We start from the raw sequence: 19,481 nt of genomic DNA, 5'->3' as shown, positions 1-19,481 counted from the left end.
GCGTTGTGGGCATCACTTCCTGTCGATTTCATTGGATTTCATTGGATCAAAGTGATGCCCACAACGCCCCCTAGGAAACTTGTGGATATATTTTTTTACAGAATACCCCCACCAGTCCACCCCCTCCCCCCTTTTCTTTACCCCCCCCCCCCCTTTTTTCCTACTCTATACATACAGTGTTTTATATTTGTGATGATATTGAATGTTTGGTGCTATTTTATATGTTGATGAATTGAATACCTAGAACCCCAATGGAAACAAGACCGCAAGGACTTTTTTGGTGATCCTTTTAGACAAAGTGTTTGACTCTACTCGTGCTGTTTTTACATTTCTGTGTAATAAAATATTCAATCAATCAATCAATTAATATAATGTAGAAAAAGATGCTTGGGCTCATTTAGAAATGGTTGTATTTGTGTTTTTAAATTTAAAATTGTTACATTTCCAGTAAAGTTTATTGTTCCAGTGCGCTGACAATAAAAAACACAAAACACTCGGCCCCAGAAATTCAGTATAAGCCTTGAACTCCTTATCACTGGATTGTTGTGATTTATAAATTGAAGCTTATTCTCTAGACTGCTGTGTACTTGTTTAAGACAACCATGTCAGTCAAATACCCAAAAAAATGATGCTGTTGCTGTAGCAACACCTTGCGATAAAGATCATTCTCAAAGTGCTTATTAAATAAAAATTGACTCGCCTTGGGTAATTTAACACCAAGAACTTTTACCCAGTCACTGAACTTGTAATCACGGAGTCAATCAGGCCTGGCAACCAGCAGCTATTCAGCATGTCACCAGGTAGCTGTCAAACCTCAGGCGGTCTCCAGTTAACCCATAAAGACCGGGAGAAATACATCTGTGTCATTTTAAGATTTCTTCGGGCTATTAACAAAATAGCAGATATACAATCTCTTAGGTTGCCGCGCTAAGAGCTTGTAGATCTAAAATGTTTTGAAAAATCGTTTAAAAATAAATAAATATATTATATAAGTATATATATTCAGATTTATTTATATATTCAGAAGATTTGCACAGATTTTCCACGATAAAAAAAAAGATCTATGAGCTTGTATATCTGCTATTTTTGTATAGCCAAAGAAATAGAAATAAATAACACAGATGCGTTCCCGGTCTTAATGGGTTAAAGTGGCATTTTCCTTGGCAAGGCCCCCCCCCCTTCTGTCAGTCAGGCAATTTATGAACCTAATTGGCAGCAGCTTTACTGTGCTGGCGACTCTAATTATGGCCATATACGTGATTGATGATGTTTGATGTGGCCGCCTCAAGGATGAATGATGATATCAATTTATACTGGTGGATGATGACGATGGGGCGTCTGTTGCTTTTTTTCATCTCTTTTTTTTCTGCTAGGCAACGCCATCAGCTCCATGGGCAGCGCCTCGGCGTCGCCGCCTCACCCCGCGGGGGGGAGCAGCACGCCCGTACCGCCGCCGGCCTCGCGGCCCTCGCCCCAGGTGTACCAGGAGAGAGACAACCCCCCCCCTGGCAGAGACGACACCCTGACACATCTGAACAGTGTAAGTTGAGGGGGATCTTAAACTAGCAGATGTACATGAAGCTTGTAGCGCGGCATGGAAGTGACACTATTTTTTAATAGCCATCTTATAGATGGATAAAGTGGTTAAAATGTGGTGCTGTATTAATACATTTTACTAGTGGGGACCCCCTGGAATCCCCCCCCAAGGACCGCTGGGGGTCCCCGGACCCAGTTGTGTAAAGTAACTAAGTATATTTACTCAAGTACTGTACTTAAGTAAAATTTTTAGCCACTTTCACTTTACTGGAGTATTTCCACTTGTCTATACTTTTACTTCTACTCCACTACATCTCAGTAGTGGAGTAGAAGTAATTTTGATACAGTACCAATACCTTTGTACTTTTACTCAAGTACATTTTTAATTCGGGACTTTTACTTGTAACAGAGTACTTCTACATTGCAATATTGGTACTTTTTCCACCACTGCCCGGACCCCACTTTGAGAAGCACTGGTGTATGCATTCTCTCTCTCTCTCTCTCTCTCTCTCTCTCTCTCTCTCTCTCTCTCTCTCTCTCTCTCTCTCTCTCTCTCTCTCTCTCTCTCTCTCTCTCTCTCTCTCTCTCTCTTTCTCTTTCTCTCTCTCTCTCTGTTCTCTCTCTCTCTCTCTGTTCTCTCTCTGTTGAAAGGAGAGCAGGCTGTGATTTGTCAGTTGTGTTGTCGCTAATGAATTCCTCCTTTTTTCCGGGTGTGTTTGTGCAGTTATGAGGAATGTGTGAACATGAAAGAAAAAACATATTTACACAGCAAGTTGTCAAAGAGAAGAGATACAAAATAGAGCAAAACAAATTTCAACTATGTACAATATAGAGCAGTGGTTCTAGTTTCTCAAACTTTTTCATGTCAAGGACCCCCAAAAGGATATGTATATGGCCGCGGACCCCCATCTCAAAATACTTTGTTCCAGGGACCCCCAGAAGCCAAGACTTGAGTTACAAATGTTCTCTTAAAAAAAATACATTCAAAGAAGTTTTTTCAAAAATGGCAGATTTACAAGCTCATATGAGCTTGTAAATCTGCTATTTTTGAATAGCCAAAGTATAAATGGATAAAGGTGCTCAAATCATTGTGACGCTTTATTAACTAATTTAGCTGGGGACCCCCTAGTACCCCGCCCCCCCCCCCAGGACTCCAGGGGTCCCCTAACCCCACTTCGAGAACCAATTGATATAGAGGACATGGGTTCATGCCTATACGTTCCCTCAGCCCTATATGTAACCTCGGTTTGCTTCGCACGAAAATAGCCGATCTACAGTATACCAGAGAGCTCGTAGATCTGCTATTTGCGGCTGGTTTGCAAATCTCATTAAAAATAATAATAAACCCAAGTAGCGTCTTTCCTGAGAAACATGAGATCTGAGTCAACACGAGGCCAACATCATTACACTCTCTCTCTCTATCTATCTCTCTCTCTCTCTCTCTCTCTCTCTCTCTCTCTCTCTCTCTCTCTCTCTCTCTCTCCCCCTCACTCGCCCATATCTCTCAATATGGGGTTCAGGATTATAACCGTAGGTATCGGCCAGAATTAGAATCAGCCGTTCCGGGTTAATATTCATTTATTCACACTCATACTGACTGGCTCCCCTATCCCCCACCCTTCGTTTTTCCTCGCTGTCCTCCTAATCCCCCCCTCATTCCCTCCTATCTCTCCTCTCCTCTCCTCCTATCCAATCCCACAATCCTGCACAGTTTACCCACATCACCTCCTCACAGTGGTAAGCTGCGTGCTGCATCCTGTATTTTAATTCAGAGATATCACTTTAATCGTTTTTGTTTTTTTTGGTCCACCTTCCATTTTAACCCGTTAAGCCCGGGAACGCATCTGTGTCACTTCAAATTTCTTTTGGCTATATTCAAAAATAGCAGATCTACAAGCTCATAGAGAGTGCGGCACTCTATGAGCTTGTAGATCTGTTTTGTTTTGAAAAATCGTGAAAATTTTTACAAAGCGAACATTTGCAAAATATGTTGTTCCAGGGACCCCCCAGACGCAAAGATTTGAGTTACAAATGTTCGCTTAAAAAATATACATATGCAAAAATGTGCACACATTTTCACGATTTTTCAAAAATAGCAGATCTACAAGCTCATAGCGCGGCACTCAGCTTGTATATCTACTATTTCTGAATAGCCAAAGAAATCTAAAATGACAGACGCGTTCCCGGTCTTTTTTTTTTTTTATCCCACGATTTTGTAACCCATTTTTTTTCACCCAATAATCCTGGGCGCTACACTCCCTCTGCCAGCCTAGGGAGAGCCGAGCTCATCATGCCTCCTTCAATGCATGAGAGCTAGCAAGCCGCTTCTTATCACCTGACAGGGGGGAGTTTCCCCGGTAGGACGTACAGTGGCGCGTGGAAGGAACACGTTATTCCTTTTCCCCTCCATCAGCGTTCCCGGGTCTGAATGGGTTAAAATGCTACATGTAGAATCCTCTCATTAAAATACATGACTGTGAAATTAGCTGTGATTACACATTCTAATGTCAGCAGCAAACAGAGGGAGAAGTGAAAGTGGCTGATTCTGACAAAAAGAAAAGTCCCAAAAGGCATTCTTTACACTGCATTGGTTCTCAAAGTGGGGTCCGGGGTACCCCCAGGGGTCCTTGGGGGGCGTTGGCTATTAAAGGGATAGTTCACCCCTCGATTAGTCACCCCTAGCCTGGTAAACCCCCCCTCCGGAAATCTCATTTCCATCTGATTTCAGGAGTTGGTCTGGCATGAACTCCTATTTGGCTATTTGGCTGTGGGCGGGAGTAATACCATTGACTGACAACCCCTTCAGCCAATGAGCAGTTCGTTCCACCACCACTACCACAGAGCAACGTGACGCAAGCTTAGGGACATTTGAAAGGGCCATGCCGAAAATAGGTTGCTTTAGATCAGATACATGAGTGTCACTGCCCGTCCCTGCCGTTTTCTCTGAATTTTTGTGACCCGAGGACCTTCTGTTTCCCAGGCGGCCCCACTCTACTCTACTCTACCCACTCAGCTACTGAGGCCATCATCTCATGTGAGAGGCAGCTGTAGCTGAGTGGGTAGAGTAGAGTAGAGAGGCCGTGTGGGAATTAAAGGTTGCCGGGTTCAGCCCTCCACTGTCCCAGTCTATACGCGTCATACGTGTCCCTGAGCGAGGCACTTAACCCCTATAGCAGTCACATGACAAGTCCTCACCAGCCACCACGTATTAATTGAGTTCAAAAGTGTACAAAATGTGTACATCTCTCAGAGTTACAGACCTGTAAGGCTCAATTTGGAACCTCCTTAAGGAACCCTGAAGGTCTCTGGCTTCTGGGGGGATTCTACAAATGTCTTCTAAATCCTAAAACAGTTTTTTTTTTAAACTTACGTTGCTATAATCAGTGGTGCTCAAACTTTTTCATGTCAAGGACCACCCAAAATTAGTAAGTATTGGCCGCGGACCCCATCTCAAAATATTTTGTTCCAGGGACCCCCCAGAAGCAAAGATTTGAGTTAAAAATGTTTGCTTTAAAATAATACATATATTCAAAGATTTGCACACATTTTCACGATTTTAAAAAAAATAGCAGATATACAAGCTCATAGCCCGGCACTCGGTGCCGCGCTATGAGCTTGTAGATCTGCTATTTTTGAATACCCAAAGAAATACAAAAATGATGCGTTTCCCAGTGTTAATGTTTTTTTTTTTCCTTTTATGGCTTTGGAACCTCCTTAAGGAACCCTGAAGGTTTCTGGACCTCCACTTTGAGAACCACTGGCGTATTGTACATTTGGTTGTTCTCTCCAAGATCACTTAGGAACCTTTCTGAGGACAAAACCCTGAATTATTATTCCCCCATGTCCCCCCTCTCTTTTCCAGATGGAGGAAAGCGAGGAAGACAACGACGAGGACGAAATGGGTGAGGACAGCCAGGAATTCAACGTTATTCCGCCGTATTCCGAAAAGGACAACAGCGTGGAACCGGTGGCCAAAGGCAGCCATCGGGGAACGGCCAACCGCGGCGCGCTGCCCATGCTACCGCTAATGCTATTACCTCTGGTTAGCCCAGGCTTGGAGTGTTGGGGCTACTGACACCTTCACACCTTCAGTACCACCTTCCAGACCACCAACACCGCCACCCTCCACCCACCCCATACACTCGGCTATACCACCTCCGTCACCACCACCCACCACCTTCACTACAGCACTGGGACAGTCGGAGGACAATTGCAAAAAACAAAGGAAGAAACGGAAATTACACCCGCTGGCTTTGTAAACCCTTTTGCTTTCTTTCGTTAATCTCGCTGTAGTAATCTCGTCTGTCACTTTTTCTTTTTTTTTCCTGCTCTCGCACACACACGCTATCCCTCCGGCCTCGTCGATATGCGCGGCACGTGGGCGGTACGGCGGTCCCATCTGGCCCGCCCGTAATATCCTCGTCGAGGACGCGGGCGCCTCGAGGCTCGAGATACGCCCGATGATACATGGCTCTGCGGATGAATTGATAATCGCTTGAATTGGTGAATAGTCTATCTAGGGAACTGCCTCTCCTTCAACTTTAATGTGTTGTTTTTGACAGGATCGCTCACTCAAGCCCCCGAGGCCACACGTTCTCTCTCTCTCTCTCTCTACACACACCTAACAGAACACTCCTCATGGAAATCAACACGCGAGCAGCTAGCTCTGCTACCACCACTACCGCTACTGCATGCGCCCATGCCTGACATGTGAGCTTTTTTTTCTCCCTTTCTTTTCCTTCCCCTGTTTTGTAACTCACGTTCAGTGGTGGAAAGTACATTTACTTAAGTACTGTACAATTTACAATACTACTCCGCTACATCTCAGAGGCAAATATTGTGCTTTTACTCGACTGCAATTATTTGAAAACTTTAGTTACTAGTTACTTAATTGCAGATGTAAATGATCATATTTTAAACGCACATTAACCACTTTAGCCACTATTTTATACATAGGCTATTTGAAAATAGCCGATCGGTGAGCTTGTAGATCCGCTATTTTCAAACATTTCAGTACTTTTACTTTTGGTACTTCAAGTGTGTTTTGACACCAATATCTTTGTACTTTTACGCGAGTACATTTTGAACACCAGACTTTTACTTGTAACAGAGTATACTTCTTACATTGCAGTATTGATACTTTTACTTAAGTAAACCATTTGAGTACTTTTTTCCACCACTGTTCACGTTGAAGTGAGATGGGTTTCGGTTCTCTTCCCCACCCTGGGGAGTGGCTGAGAATTCAGCCACGGTGCGAAAGTAATTAGATCAATTTCCACTGAAGCAATGACAAGCGAAAGGAAAAGCTACATAAGCAATAAAAGCAAAGGGGGTAGGAGAAAAAAATAAAAAAGCAATGGCTTCGGCAGGCAGGCAGGCAGGCAGGCAGGGGGAGTTTGGTAAGTTTGCACAGGGGAGAGAATAGCCAATTTACTGCTGTCTGCCTTTCTTACTTTTCTATCTTTTCAGCTACCCTCCCCTTTCATGTATATGTAATGGAAGAGAAGCCTCGGAGATAAGGAGGGATACGTGGAAATCTGTGAGACACACACCGTCGACGAGAGAGAAGCCTGCTGGCTATTCTGATCATTGAGCAGCATATCGAGCCTTTCTCTCTCTCTCTCTCTCTCTCTGTCTGATGTACAGTATCTTCTGCTGATGTTAACCCATTAAGGTCGGGAACGCATTTGTGTCGTGTTTAAGATGTCTTTGGCTATTCAAAAATAGCAGATCTGCTGTTGGAAAAGTCTTGAACATTTTGCAAATCTTTGAATATATATGTTTTTTAAAGCAAACATTTGTAACTCAAATCTTTGCTTCTGGGGGGATAAAATAAACGTACGTTGCTACAATCAGTGGTTCTCAAACTCTTTTCATGTGAAGGACACCCAATATGATATGTATTTGGCCGCAGACCCCCATCTCAATATATTTTGTTCCAGGGACCCCCCCCCCCAGAAGCAAAGATTTGAGTTAAAAATATTCATTTTACACGTTTTCACGATTTTTCAAAAATAGCAGATGTACAAGCTCGTAGCACGGCACTCGGTGTCGCACTACAAGCTTGTAGATATGCTATTTTTGAATAGCCGAAGAAATGTAAAATCAAAAAATGGCAGAGATGAGTTCCCGGTCTTAATGGGTTAATAATTTTTTTGCCCTTTTATGGCTCATTTTCTGGTGGAATTGCTTGGGGCGGGGGGAAGGGTAGGGGGGGGGCTACAGAAAGGTGCAATCTGAAGTCGGCGAGGGGAACGACCTTGTCTACTTTGAGCGTTGTGTGTGTGTGTGTGTGTGTGTGGGATAATCTTATCATACCGGTTGGTTTAAAATGAAAAAGACCTGATGACACTGTTCTGTTGTTTCAGAGATGATGCTTTGTGTTTGGATGGATTATGTTATTATCAGGGATGTGCAGTGGTGGGACAAAGTACTCCAGTACTTGAGTCAGAGTATAGAGATATTCCTGGTCAAATATTACTCAAAGTTGCTTAGTCAAATTTGTGACGTTATTTTTCATCGCTATACGTTGTGAGCTTGAAGATCGGCTGTTTTCACTTAAAAAATAAATAAATAGGCCTCCGGTGGAGTGGAAGTATTTTTGTATAAGTTTGGGCAAAAGTACAATATTTGCCTCGAATGTAGTAGAGTGAAGGTCAAAAGCTTCCAAAATACAAAATACTCAAGTAAAGTACAGATACTCAAATTGTTTTACTTAAGTACAGTACTCAAGTAAATGTACTTTGTTACATGTCCGCCACTGGGAATAATGGTATCGGTATTGGTTTCAAATGAAAGAGCCGCTCCACTGTTGAATCAGGGCTGATGTTGTTTGTATTTGGATAGATTCTGGTGCCAGGTTATTATCACGGTTCAGGGATCTTCTACCACTGTACTGTTAGTAGCTCAGTAGACCTGCCTGAAGAACTCATTTCTCTCTTTGCCAGGTGTGTGTGTGTGTGTGTGTGTGTGTGTGTGTGTGTGTGTGTGTGTGTGTGTGTGTGTGTGTGTGTGTGTGTGTGTGTGTGTGTGTGTGTGTGTGTGTGTTGGGCGGGGGGGGGGGGGGGATTCACCTCAGATGTTTGATTTCCCATGGCGGGAGAGACCCGGGTTCCAACAAATCCAGGTGGTTACGTTTGATTCTGTGAACTGAATGACAAGGTTCCCTGTGGGGAGGGGGGTCAAGGCGGGGGGTTTGGATGTAACAGAACCCTGGCTGAAAGTTTAATAGTGTTGCTGTCGGGTGGAAACCTTGTATCCAAACGTGTCCAAAACAGTTACTTTTCAGGAAATTCAAAAAAGAACCTGTGCTCCAATTGATCCAACGTAGATCCAAAGTAGTTATCACAAGCTATTGTTAAAGGAGAGTTCCGGTCATTTTAGGTTGTATGTTTGATGTGTCGCTAATCACTCACCAACATGCAAAGGAACGTTGAATATTTCCAGATATGGCTCTGTTGTCCATTCTGCAGACCCCTTGCAGCGGCATAATGGAAGACGTGTGTAAGAGTGAAAAGCGCCTATTTTAACAGATGCAAAGTCTGTTTTTTTCTCCTACTACTCATCGTGGAGTCTCATGATACTCAAACATGTGCTGAATGTCCCGCATAAGCTACCGCTCGCGCAGAACGACATGACGCTGGTTGCTTGTTTCTCTCACAAAATCTGGCACACGCCAGGTTCTGTGAGACTTGTGTAGTAGGGCATTAATTTACGGGGGGGGGGGTTAAGATATGGAGATACAAGGTTTCTGCCGTACAGCAGCGATATCTTCCGTGGTCAGAAAGCACTTGTCTCGGTCTCCCATGCCTGAGTTCCAATCTCGATGATGACAAGAAAATGAGCTGTTGTAATGATGTAGTCAAATCAAATAGCTCTATGCTTATAATTACATAAATACTTTATTCTTCTCATCACTCCACCAAGATGGTCTCATGTCCCCTGTCACCACTCACCATGACAGACTTACTTTAAGGGCAGTTCATAGCAAGCACTATAACTATATCATTCACCATTGTATTCGTTATAGTTGTGGACTCTCCCATCCACTTCAGTTATAATGAGATTTTTCAATCTATATCTTTATAGTTATGGTGTTTTGGTGTGAACGGCCCCTTAGGCGGGCAAGGTGGCATCAGTGCCGACTAACGCGGGGTCCAGTATGGACAGTGATGATGACTAAATATGTCTTTAAAGGTTTCAAACACCACTTGCAAATGTTTCTTCATGTGATCTCACAAACATTTAGGTGTTATTATACAAAAAAGCTTGTTAGGAAATCATTCGTTAACAGTGGTTCTCAAACATTTTCATGTCAAGGACACCGAAATTTGAAAAGATGTTGTGCCCAGGGACCCGCTGGGACCTAGGGAGAGAAGATTTGTCAGCATAAAGCTCCTTACACACCGGGGGCGATTTTTTCATGCGAATAATACGTTTCTTTTTAAAACCTTATAAATTCAATGCAAGCTTCCATGGAGCGAAAAAGCGAAGCGAAAAAGCGTCTTTTAATTATTCGGAACGAGTCAGAATTTTGCGTACATTCGCATAATCGCTGGTGTGTAATGACCTTAAGATTTGCCAACATTTACTCAAAGAAATAGCAGAAAAATGAAATAGATTAAGTGTTTAAACTGGTCCTCATTTTGCTGGGGACCCCCTGGAACCCCCTCATGGATGACTGGGGGTTCCTATACTATCCCCCACTGGTTTATATACTGGTTTAAACAAGAGTAGTGACTGGTTCCTCCACCGAGTGAAGAGGTCACACAGGTGTGTGTTTGCAAGTGCAGATGATCAGACATCTGAATCTTATTTTTATTTTTTTATTGAGAGTTATTAACCCATTTAATCCGGGGACGCATCTCTGTCATTTTAAGATTTCTTTGGCTATTTTAGAAAAATCGTGAACATTTGTCCAAATCTTTGAATATATATATTTTAAAGTGAATCTTTGCTTCTAGGGGGGCCCCTGGAACAAACTAGTTTACAAAATGTTTGCTTTAAAAATATAAATATTCCAAGGTTTGCACAAATTGTCACGATTTAAAAAAAAATGCAGATCTACAAGCTCGTAGCGCGGCACTCGGTGTACTTGTATATCTGCTGCTATTTTTGAATAGCCAAATAAATCTTAAAATGACACAAATTGATGCTTTCCTGGTTTTAAAGGGTTAAAAAGAATTGTACTGGGATTGACGATGTCACTGGAAGAATCCCTTGGATGTATAACGTACTGTATGTATCACCACACAGTTTGAAACAATCTCGCCGCCGCTGCTGCTGGCTTTTGTGTACATAGTGAATTATTGAAGACATTATTTTCATTCTTCTATTGTCTGAGCTTTTTTATACATCATGATGACATATTATACAGTATTAAAGATGAAAACGTTGAGTTTTACGAGTGTTACATACATGGGGCTGCAAAACGTTTTGTTATGTGCCATTGTAAATACTGGAATAAAATCACCCATGTTTTGAGTTGAGTCAAGGAGATTTCCAAGAGTGTTTCAATTCAACAGTAATTTACAAGTCCAAAAGCTTATTTAAAGGTTCTATGACATTCAGTTTTATAACACATTAAAAGGCTTTGTCACGGTCCTTCATATGTGTATACAAAGTTTTAACTGAAAATTCCACTTTAGTGAGCCATTGCAGGTGTTTTTCTCTCACATTTCTAAAGCCTTTTCAACTGCAATGAAAAAATAAATCTTTGCCTGCGGGTGTCGCTGTTGAGGGATTTTGCCTGTCAATCATCACCTCTGCTCCGCCCCCCCCCCAAAGGAAAGGATAGGGGAGGGGAGTGGGCGGAATTAATGGCCTGTGACTTCACTATCCAAGGGCCAATCTCAGATTAATTTTCAGCCTAATTATTCAGAAAACCCCAGACCACAGAAAATCCACTGAATGTTCAAAGTTCAGTTTTTTTGGGTGATATTGAGGTCATAAACCCCCCAAAAAACAAAAAATAAAAAAAGTTAAAATGAATGTCATAGAACCTTTAAAAACAACTGTCGCTGCAACCCGATCTCACACGACTTATACATTGCATGGAGTGTCATTCCGTGCATAGACAACTGGAAAACCTGAAAATCCGTGCATAGCCGCCTCGCATCTCCCCCATTGTGACTAAACCATTTCGGAGGCGCACAGCCTCAAGCAAACTGGAGCCACGCGAGGGACCACCGAGTGAGCTAAAGCAAACGAGTTGCCGTCCCGAACGTTGCGACGTTCGCTTGAGCCTATACTCACCGCCGTTTTGAGTTATATACAATACCGAAAGGCACAGAATGGTAAATCATGTTGTGGGGACTGCTCGATCTGCTTCCGGGTTGCAACCGGTTACGCCCACCGTGTGACTCGCCGTACATATGCACAGATTTTTGAGGTTTTCGAGGCGACTATATGCACGGAATGACGTGCACTGGGTCCGTGCAAAGTATACTAAATTGTGTGAGATCAGGCTGGTCACTGATCAAAGTGCTATGTCTGTACTGATTATAACCATGGACATAAACAACGAGACACATAATTCAGAAGCACAAATGAAACAATCAGCGATAAAACACAAATAAACCATTTTGAAAACAATAAAAACCAACCGTATCGGTGACATTCAAATGCTAGTGAATGATACGGCATACATCAAAGAGCCAATGTACTGTATGTAGGGTTAATGTGGTCAACGTGATTTTGAGGGGCTCTGTCAGATGATGATGTGACAGAGATGAAGTGGTGATGTGGTATTTTACAGTCATTTACTGTTTCCATTCACCACGCTCCACGTTACACTGTGTTACTATCTTGTCTTTCCATAATATCTAGAAAGAGACTCTGGGCTGGAACTCATTTGAGAAACATAAAACAAGTAAAGCTCTCAAAGCTATAGATTGTATCTCTTATACGTACGTGACAGTGATGCCAGCGGACAGGCATTATTTTTGAGCCCACGCTGTCATACAATAATGAGAAATGATAGAACATCATGGAATGCATAAATAACTGTTCTCCCCGACTGGGTATGTGAAGCCCAATTAATTTTAATACAATTTACAGTGTATGACTGTATGTGCCATAAAGCAGGGGATCTGTCTGTCAGACCGTATCACGGTAAAAAAAAAAAAAAGAAATTGGGAGGCAGTTGAAACATAAAGTTATCTGGCAGACTGTCAAATTAAGCCCACTGTACTGAATGTCTGTCTGTTACAAAAGCATTCCAGCCTCAATGTCCAAATACAAAACAGTCGCCAGCATGATGTTGATGTTCAACTAGAACTGAACAGAATTGTGAAGATATCACTGATATCAACTTTCTCTTCAACTATAGGCTTCACATTTCATTTAGCAGCCTATAGCCTATTTTATAGCTTTCCTGTGACTATAGGAACAACAGAATGCTTAGAATGTTGTCATTGAGAGTGTTATTATCATACAGGTGGTTTAAACTTTAAAACACGTGGACCCTAGTGTCCCCATTCTGTGGTCTACACCAAAGAGAGTTGGTGTAAATCAGTGGTCTTCAACGTTTTTCAGGCCAAGGAAGGACCCCTTAGCTGAGAGAGAGATGAAGCTGGGACCCCCCACTACTACAGATTAAACTTTTTCATAGATTTCACGGATAGCTTCAGACTTTTCAGCCATTTTTAACCTTTTAGAGTAGACCCTCAATACTAAGTAAACTTGACCTTTGGCTCTGTACTTGGTCTGCTCTTTTTTCCCCTCTAGTCTACACCAAACCTTAAAAAAAAAAGATGTACAACAACACAATCTGTTCAGCCAGCTCCTTTGAGAACTGAATAACATTTTTGGGAATAATAAGAGTCACCAATCAGCCAAAAAGGCTATAAAATAAAGCAGCAATCTCTCTTGACCTTTTAAACAAAATGTTCTCAAAAGGCAGCCAACAAAACCTGAGTATCAGGGACGCAGAGGGCATTTTAGAACCGAAGTTCCGTGTGTGTACTTTTTGGTTTTGTTTTGTTACTTTATTTTGGTTAATTCGGTACAAAAGATGTCCTCCATGAAGTGTAGATGTCGGGGTTTTTTTTTTTTCTTTTTTCTTCATCCCAAAAGTGGGGGGATATCCCTGAGTCCCTGATAACTTCAGTATGTTCAACCCCCCCCCCCCCTCATGCGTCCCTGCTGAGTATTATGTAATATGTACATTTTTAATATGGTATAATAATTACTGTTTTGGCAGAGTAAAATTATAATATTACAGTAATATATTAAAAGTAACTTGTTACTGGCCAACAGTGATAATAGGTTCTCTTGATGTGCCGATACAGCTTGATTTGTTGACATTCTCATTTCCACTCAGACACATTGTTTTTTTATCATTGTTGTCACATCTATCTATGAGCTGACCAAACAAACTGTCCAACTTCATAAAAACCTTCACGTTCCATATTTGCGACTGTCCTCTGGTGTTGCATTGTTTCCAGTGTGAAACGGCACTTTCTCTTTCGTTTCCATGGTTTGGTGAACATTTTAATGTCTCCCCTATAGTTTGATAGACATGTAATTAGGGTTGTTTGCTTTCAGGTTGGGGGGAGGGGGGAGGGGTGGACCCCCAGAGTATCAGACTAATCATTGAAAATGAGGATGGACAGTATCTGTACATGAGAATACTCCTGACGACACAACCTGTTGTTTTTTCACTAATGTATTCATGAAAACCACACCAAACTCAAATCTTTCCTTCTGAGGGGTCCCTGGAACAACGTATTTAGAGATGGGGGTCCACGACCAAATACATATCATTTTGGGTTGTCTTGAGAACCACTGATATTATAGCAACATACGTTTGTTCTAAAGACTTAGGATTTAGAAGACATTTGTAGAATCCCCCAGAAGCAAAGATTTGAGTTACAAACGTTCGCTTTAAAAGTATATATATTCAAAGATTTGCACACATTTTCACAATTTTTCAAAAATAGCAGATCTACGAGCTTGTAGATCTGCTATTTTTGAATAGCCAAAGAAATCTTAAAATGACAGAGATGCGTTCCCGGTCTTAATGGGTTAAATAAACCAAAACGATCCAAATATTTTTTAACACATTTTTGTCAAAGGGCCTTTGTTGTCAAAGTAGATTGAAACGGCAATTGGGTTATTATTGGAAGCTGCATATCTTAAAAGTAGAACTGTCGTCTAACTTTCGTTAGCCAAATTAAAAAAGGTGACTGTCAGCATCATTAAAATGCGAATTATGGAATAATTATTAATGGAAGAATAAATAAATTAAGCACTTGGGCCCAATTTTTTACTTTGTCTTATACGTTGGTCGTGTGGTGAAAATTGACAATATACAAGCTCAAGATGTGAGCTTGTAGATCGGCTATTTTTGGCAATTTTCACCAATAAGAACAGTAGAATTTCCTTGCTGTTTAAATGTGCTATACAAATAATACAAATAATCCATTTACCTCCCCTTGTTGACTCCTTGCTGAGTCCTCCTCCTGAAAGATGTTTTTTCAGGCCAATTTCTGTTTGTTTATAGCATTTAAGTGAGCGGGCCAGGTCAGTGTCAAGCCTTGTTTAGCAGAAACTGTAGAGAGAGAGGAGAAAAACAAGCACTTGAACCACATTAACCTCATATCTAAGTCCATTTATAAAAGGGGCAGTTCTGGCAACCCTCAGCGTGGATGGCATTGAGGGGTTGCCAGATCTTTGTATAAAGCGAGTAATGGTGTTGTTGGACTTGGCTCTGTTTCGTCTCTGTCGGGGGGTGGAAACCTTGTATGTCCAAAACTGTTACTTTTCAGGATTCAAATTCGAAAGCATCAAAAGTAGCAGATCCACAAGCTCGAAACGCGTCGCTTCGCGCCGCGTTTTGAGCTTGTAGATCTGCTACTTTTGATGCTTTTGTGTGACGCTGATGTGATGTGTGATGATCAAGCAGGGCTTTAATTTTTACGAAAAAACACACAAAGTTAAAATATGGAGATAAGAGGTTTCTGCCCGACAGCAACGATATCATTGGCTTGCTCTTATACTGCTACTTTTATGTGTTTTAAACACTTATAGGCCCTATATCTATTCTGGGATAAAAGACAAACATCAACTTAATAATAATAATAAACTTTATTTGTATAGCACCTTTCATGACATGAAATGTAGCTCAAAGTGCAAAAATCAGCTAAAAACAAGAGTGAAGAAGTAGGTCTTGAGCTGTGCTTTAAAGCTATGGACAGAGGCTGCCTGTCTTAGGTGTAATGGGAGTTTATTCCACGCTGTCGGCCCGTAGACGCAGAATTCTGCTTTCACCGTGTTTTTTATATGTCATTGTATAGGCACCTAAGGCATTAACTTAGTATATAGGGTTCAAGGTGTTAAAGATGTTCAGGTGCCTTTGGTGATGCTGAGGATCAGAATCAGAATCAGAATTCATAGCTTTATTGTGACAGGTTAACAGAAGTAAAAAAAGTCGTATCGTTATTTCCATAGAAAAAAAAAGAAAGGTAAGAAGAGGAAGGGAGGGAGGGCAAAGGGGGAAGGGAGATCAAACAAGAGAACAAAAAAACTAAAACTAATTATCTACATTTTAATATTTAAACATGGTACCTGAGATAAGATATAAAGGTGTGTTAGCATAGCAGTATAGATGTATAGCCTGCTGTGCTATAAAGGATGCCCTTTCACGGACACGAGCCATGTTGTATGTGAAGGGAATTAGATTAAGATAAGATAAGAATGTGTCCCTGCTGTGAAGAACGGTACATACAGATAACATACAGTACACACACACACACACAGAATGCCAACAGATTGCACACTGATGCTCATGATGAACCATGTTAACCAGTGATTTATTTTTGATTTAATTCTTTATTAGTCTCTGATTGTCTGGGAAAGCGAGAGAAGAAAGGTTTGGTACATAGAACCCTATAAATAACGGTGCTGATGACCTTCTCAAGGGGTTTTGAATTACAATCAGCCATTTTTACTCTGTGAAAGCAGAACAAGGAGAAGCTCCTGAAGTCAGCAGGTCTTATATCTATCTCTGCACGCATCACCACCGCCATCACGTGATATTTGTCGTGATTCACCGTGATATTTGCCCTGCAGAAGCACCCAGGGACGTCACAGGCTCTCAGAAGGTGGGGGGGATGGACTTTCGGTGGACTATACCCCTTATTTTACACTTTGGCTATTCAAAAATAGCAGATATACAAGCTCATAGCGCGGCACCGAGATCTGCTATTTTTGAAAAATCGTGAAAAACATTTGTAACTGTCAAATGTAAACACATTTTGTATTTCCAAAATGTTGCGTTTTTTGGGCGGATTTTGTTAGTTTTTTTTCGTGTTTTGGTTACTTTATTTCGGTTTTAGGGTTAGGGTTAGGTTATTTAATTCTTATTTTTGCCTGATTTTATCGATTTATTATCAAAAAAAATCTTTTTATCTTTTATTTTTTTTAAAAGTGGGGGGTATGAAATCACGGATCTGTGAGAGTGAGGGTGTCGCGTCGTACACACAGTGAATGGCCGTGACGCCCCTGGAAGCGCCTCATAATAACCAGTACATAAGTGCATATCGTCTCTGTCGGGTGGAAACCTCATATGTCCAAAACATGTTTTCAGAATTCAAAAGTGTCAAAAGTAGCAGATCTACAAGCTCAAAACGCGTTTCTAGCTTGTAGATCTGCTACTTTTGATACTTTTGTGTGACACTGTAGTGTGATCAAGTAGGGCGTTAATTTACGAAAAAGAAAAACACAAAAAAAAAATGGAGATAAGAGGTTTGTGCCCGTCAGCAACAATATATAGGCCCAGGGCCGCTTCTCCCTACACGCACACTCAGGTTGCGTGGGGCCCCGCCTACCCGCCGATCAAAGGAGCCCCCTCTCCGCCCCCTCCCTTCAGCAGAAAATAACGTGCATTACTGCGTTCACATCAGCGCAGGCTGCGCAGCGCTGCTTGTCTCCCTAAAACCGAAATAAAGTAACAAAAAAAGTAACTTTATCCGCGGGAAACCCGAAAAAAATCACGCGCGCGCACAGGGGACACATGCACGCGAGCAGGCTCCACAGGGGCGTAGAGCCCCTGTGGAGTCTAAAGCGGCACTGTATAGGCCTACACAGTAGGCATGTAACGCATTTATTGTAAATCGATAAAAAAAAAGAACATTTCAGTCATTTGCTACTGTATTAAGAGGATAAGAGATACACAGTATTGTAAAAGAAGAAAAAAAAAATGAAAGAAGAAAAAAAGAGAGACGAAAATACTGGATTTGTGTAAGACAGGGGTATTCAACGTTTTTTTTTTTTTTTTCTCCATAGATTTCATAGGCAGCTTTTTAACCATGCTCTTAAACAATACTTAGTAAACCTGACCTTTCACTATGTACTTTCTGTACTTTCACTCTTTTTTTCCCCCTATACCAAACCACTTTGCCGAAAATAGCAGATTTACAAGCACACAACGCCTCGCGCTGCAAGGCGTTGTGCGAGGCGTTGTGCGCTTGTAGATCTGCTATTTTTGCTTGTAGATCTCCTCAGAATAGGGATGCTTGGTTGAAGTGGTTAATGTAAAAATCACACAAAGATTCGGCGGACCCCCTGTAGTAACTCTGAGGACCCCCTAGGGGTCCCGGACCCCCTGTTGAAGACGTAAGAGAAGAAAAAAAAGAATCGGTCATTTGTCTGGAATCGTGAAAAATGGTATTGTGAACTAGTATCGTGATTCGAATCGTATCGTGAGTTGAGTGAATCGTTACCTGCCTAGTACACAGTAATCTGCTGAGCTCGATGGAGAATACTCACCTGAGGGCCCCCATCATGCACCAGCCCACCTGGCTGGTTCCCCCCCACCACACACACACACACACACACACACACACACACACACACACACACACACACACACACACACACACACACACACGCACGCTACCTTTTCAATGAGCCGGGCCCCTGCCGCCTGCCTGACGTGAGCAGCAGAGTAATGCGGCCCAGACAGACCCAGACACCATCAGCAGAGCTGGTGGTCTCGGGGGGGTCCCACCACGTCTCCTTTGACTACCCTGGAAGATGAGCTATGTGAGCCAACTACCAAACCACACACAGAGAGAGAGAGAGAGAGAGAGAGAGAGAGAGAGAGAGAGAGAGAGAGAGAGAGAGAGAGAGAGGGAGCAGTTGCAATGCATTAATGGCTTTGCTTAACCCATTAAGAGCGGGAACGCATCTGTGTCATTTTAAGATTTCTTTGGCCGATTAAAAAATCACCCAATCGGTGCCGCACTATGAGCTTGTACAGTACATCTGCTAATTTTTTGCAAATCTTTTTTTGCAAATCTTTGAATATATATGTTTTTAAAGCGAACATTTTTAACTTCAATCTTTGCTTCTGAGGGGGGGGGGTCCCTGGAACAAAACATTTTGAGATTGGGGTCCGCGGCCAAATACATATAATTCTGGGAGTCCTTGACATGAAAAAGTTGAAGCACCACTGATATAGCAACATACTGTTAGGATTTAGAAAACACTATTAAATATGTATTTGGCCGCGGACCCCCATCTCAGAATGTTTTGTCCCAAATAGTCAAAAAATAGCAGATCTGCAAGCTCATAGCGCGGCACTCGGTGCCGCGCTATGAGCTTGTTGATCTGCTATTTTTTGAATAGCTCAAAGAAATCTTAAAATGACAGAGATGCGTTCCAGGATTTAATGGGTTAATCGCTTCTCACCTCCTCCCGTGAACTACAAAACACATTTATGGGATTAAGATGAGGTAGCAGATGATTGCTGTGGGACTGGGGAGGGAGTTGTGGGCCCTACGTGTTCCATTACAGAAAGTATACTCTGGTCGCTCGCCACAACAATTACTAAACTTGTACTAAAGTGGGATTGTGCGTGTTTGGGACGTATAATTGAAATTTTCCTTGTCCGGCCCATTGAGTAGCGAATGCCCAAGAGCAAGAGGGAGGTAGTAGCTGTT

General features: G+C 42.0%; 1 protein-coding gene across 1 annotated transcript in view; it reads left to right on the top strand.

The window, feature by feature from the left end:
• The window catches only part of LOC311056971 (GDNF family receptor alpha-4-like), a 57,050-nt gene extending 49,569 nt beyond the window's left edge, over window positions 1-7,481 (top strand). The window contains exons 7-8 of the mRNA XM_084073837.1: window positions 1,374-1,540; window positions 5,399-7,481. Of these exons, the coding sequence (XP_083929963.1) occupies window positions 1,374-1,540; window positions 5,399-5,611 (380 nt within the window). The 3' untranslated portion in view covers window positions 5,612-7,481. The remainder of the gene's footprint in view (window positions 1-1,373; window positions 1,541-5,398) is intronic.
• The last annotated feature ends 12,000 nt before the right edge of the window (window positions 7,482-19,481 follow it).

This window comes from Gymnoscopelus microlampas, assembly GCF_963454915.1.
Source record: "Gymnoscopelus microlampas genome assembly, chromosome: 12".
Classification (NCBI taxonomy): domain Eukaryota; kingdom Metazoa; phylum Chordata; class Actinopteri; order Myctophiformes; family Myctophidae; genus Gymnoscopelus; species Gymnoscopelus microlampas.
Note: the sequence above shows the minus strand (reverse complement) of the source record. Positions and strands in the feature narration are given on the sequence as shown.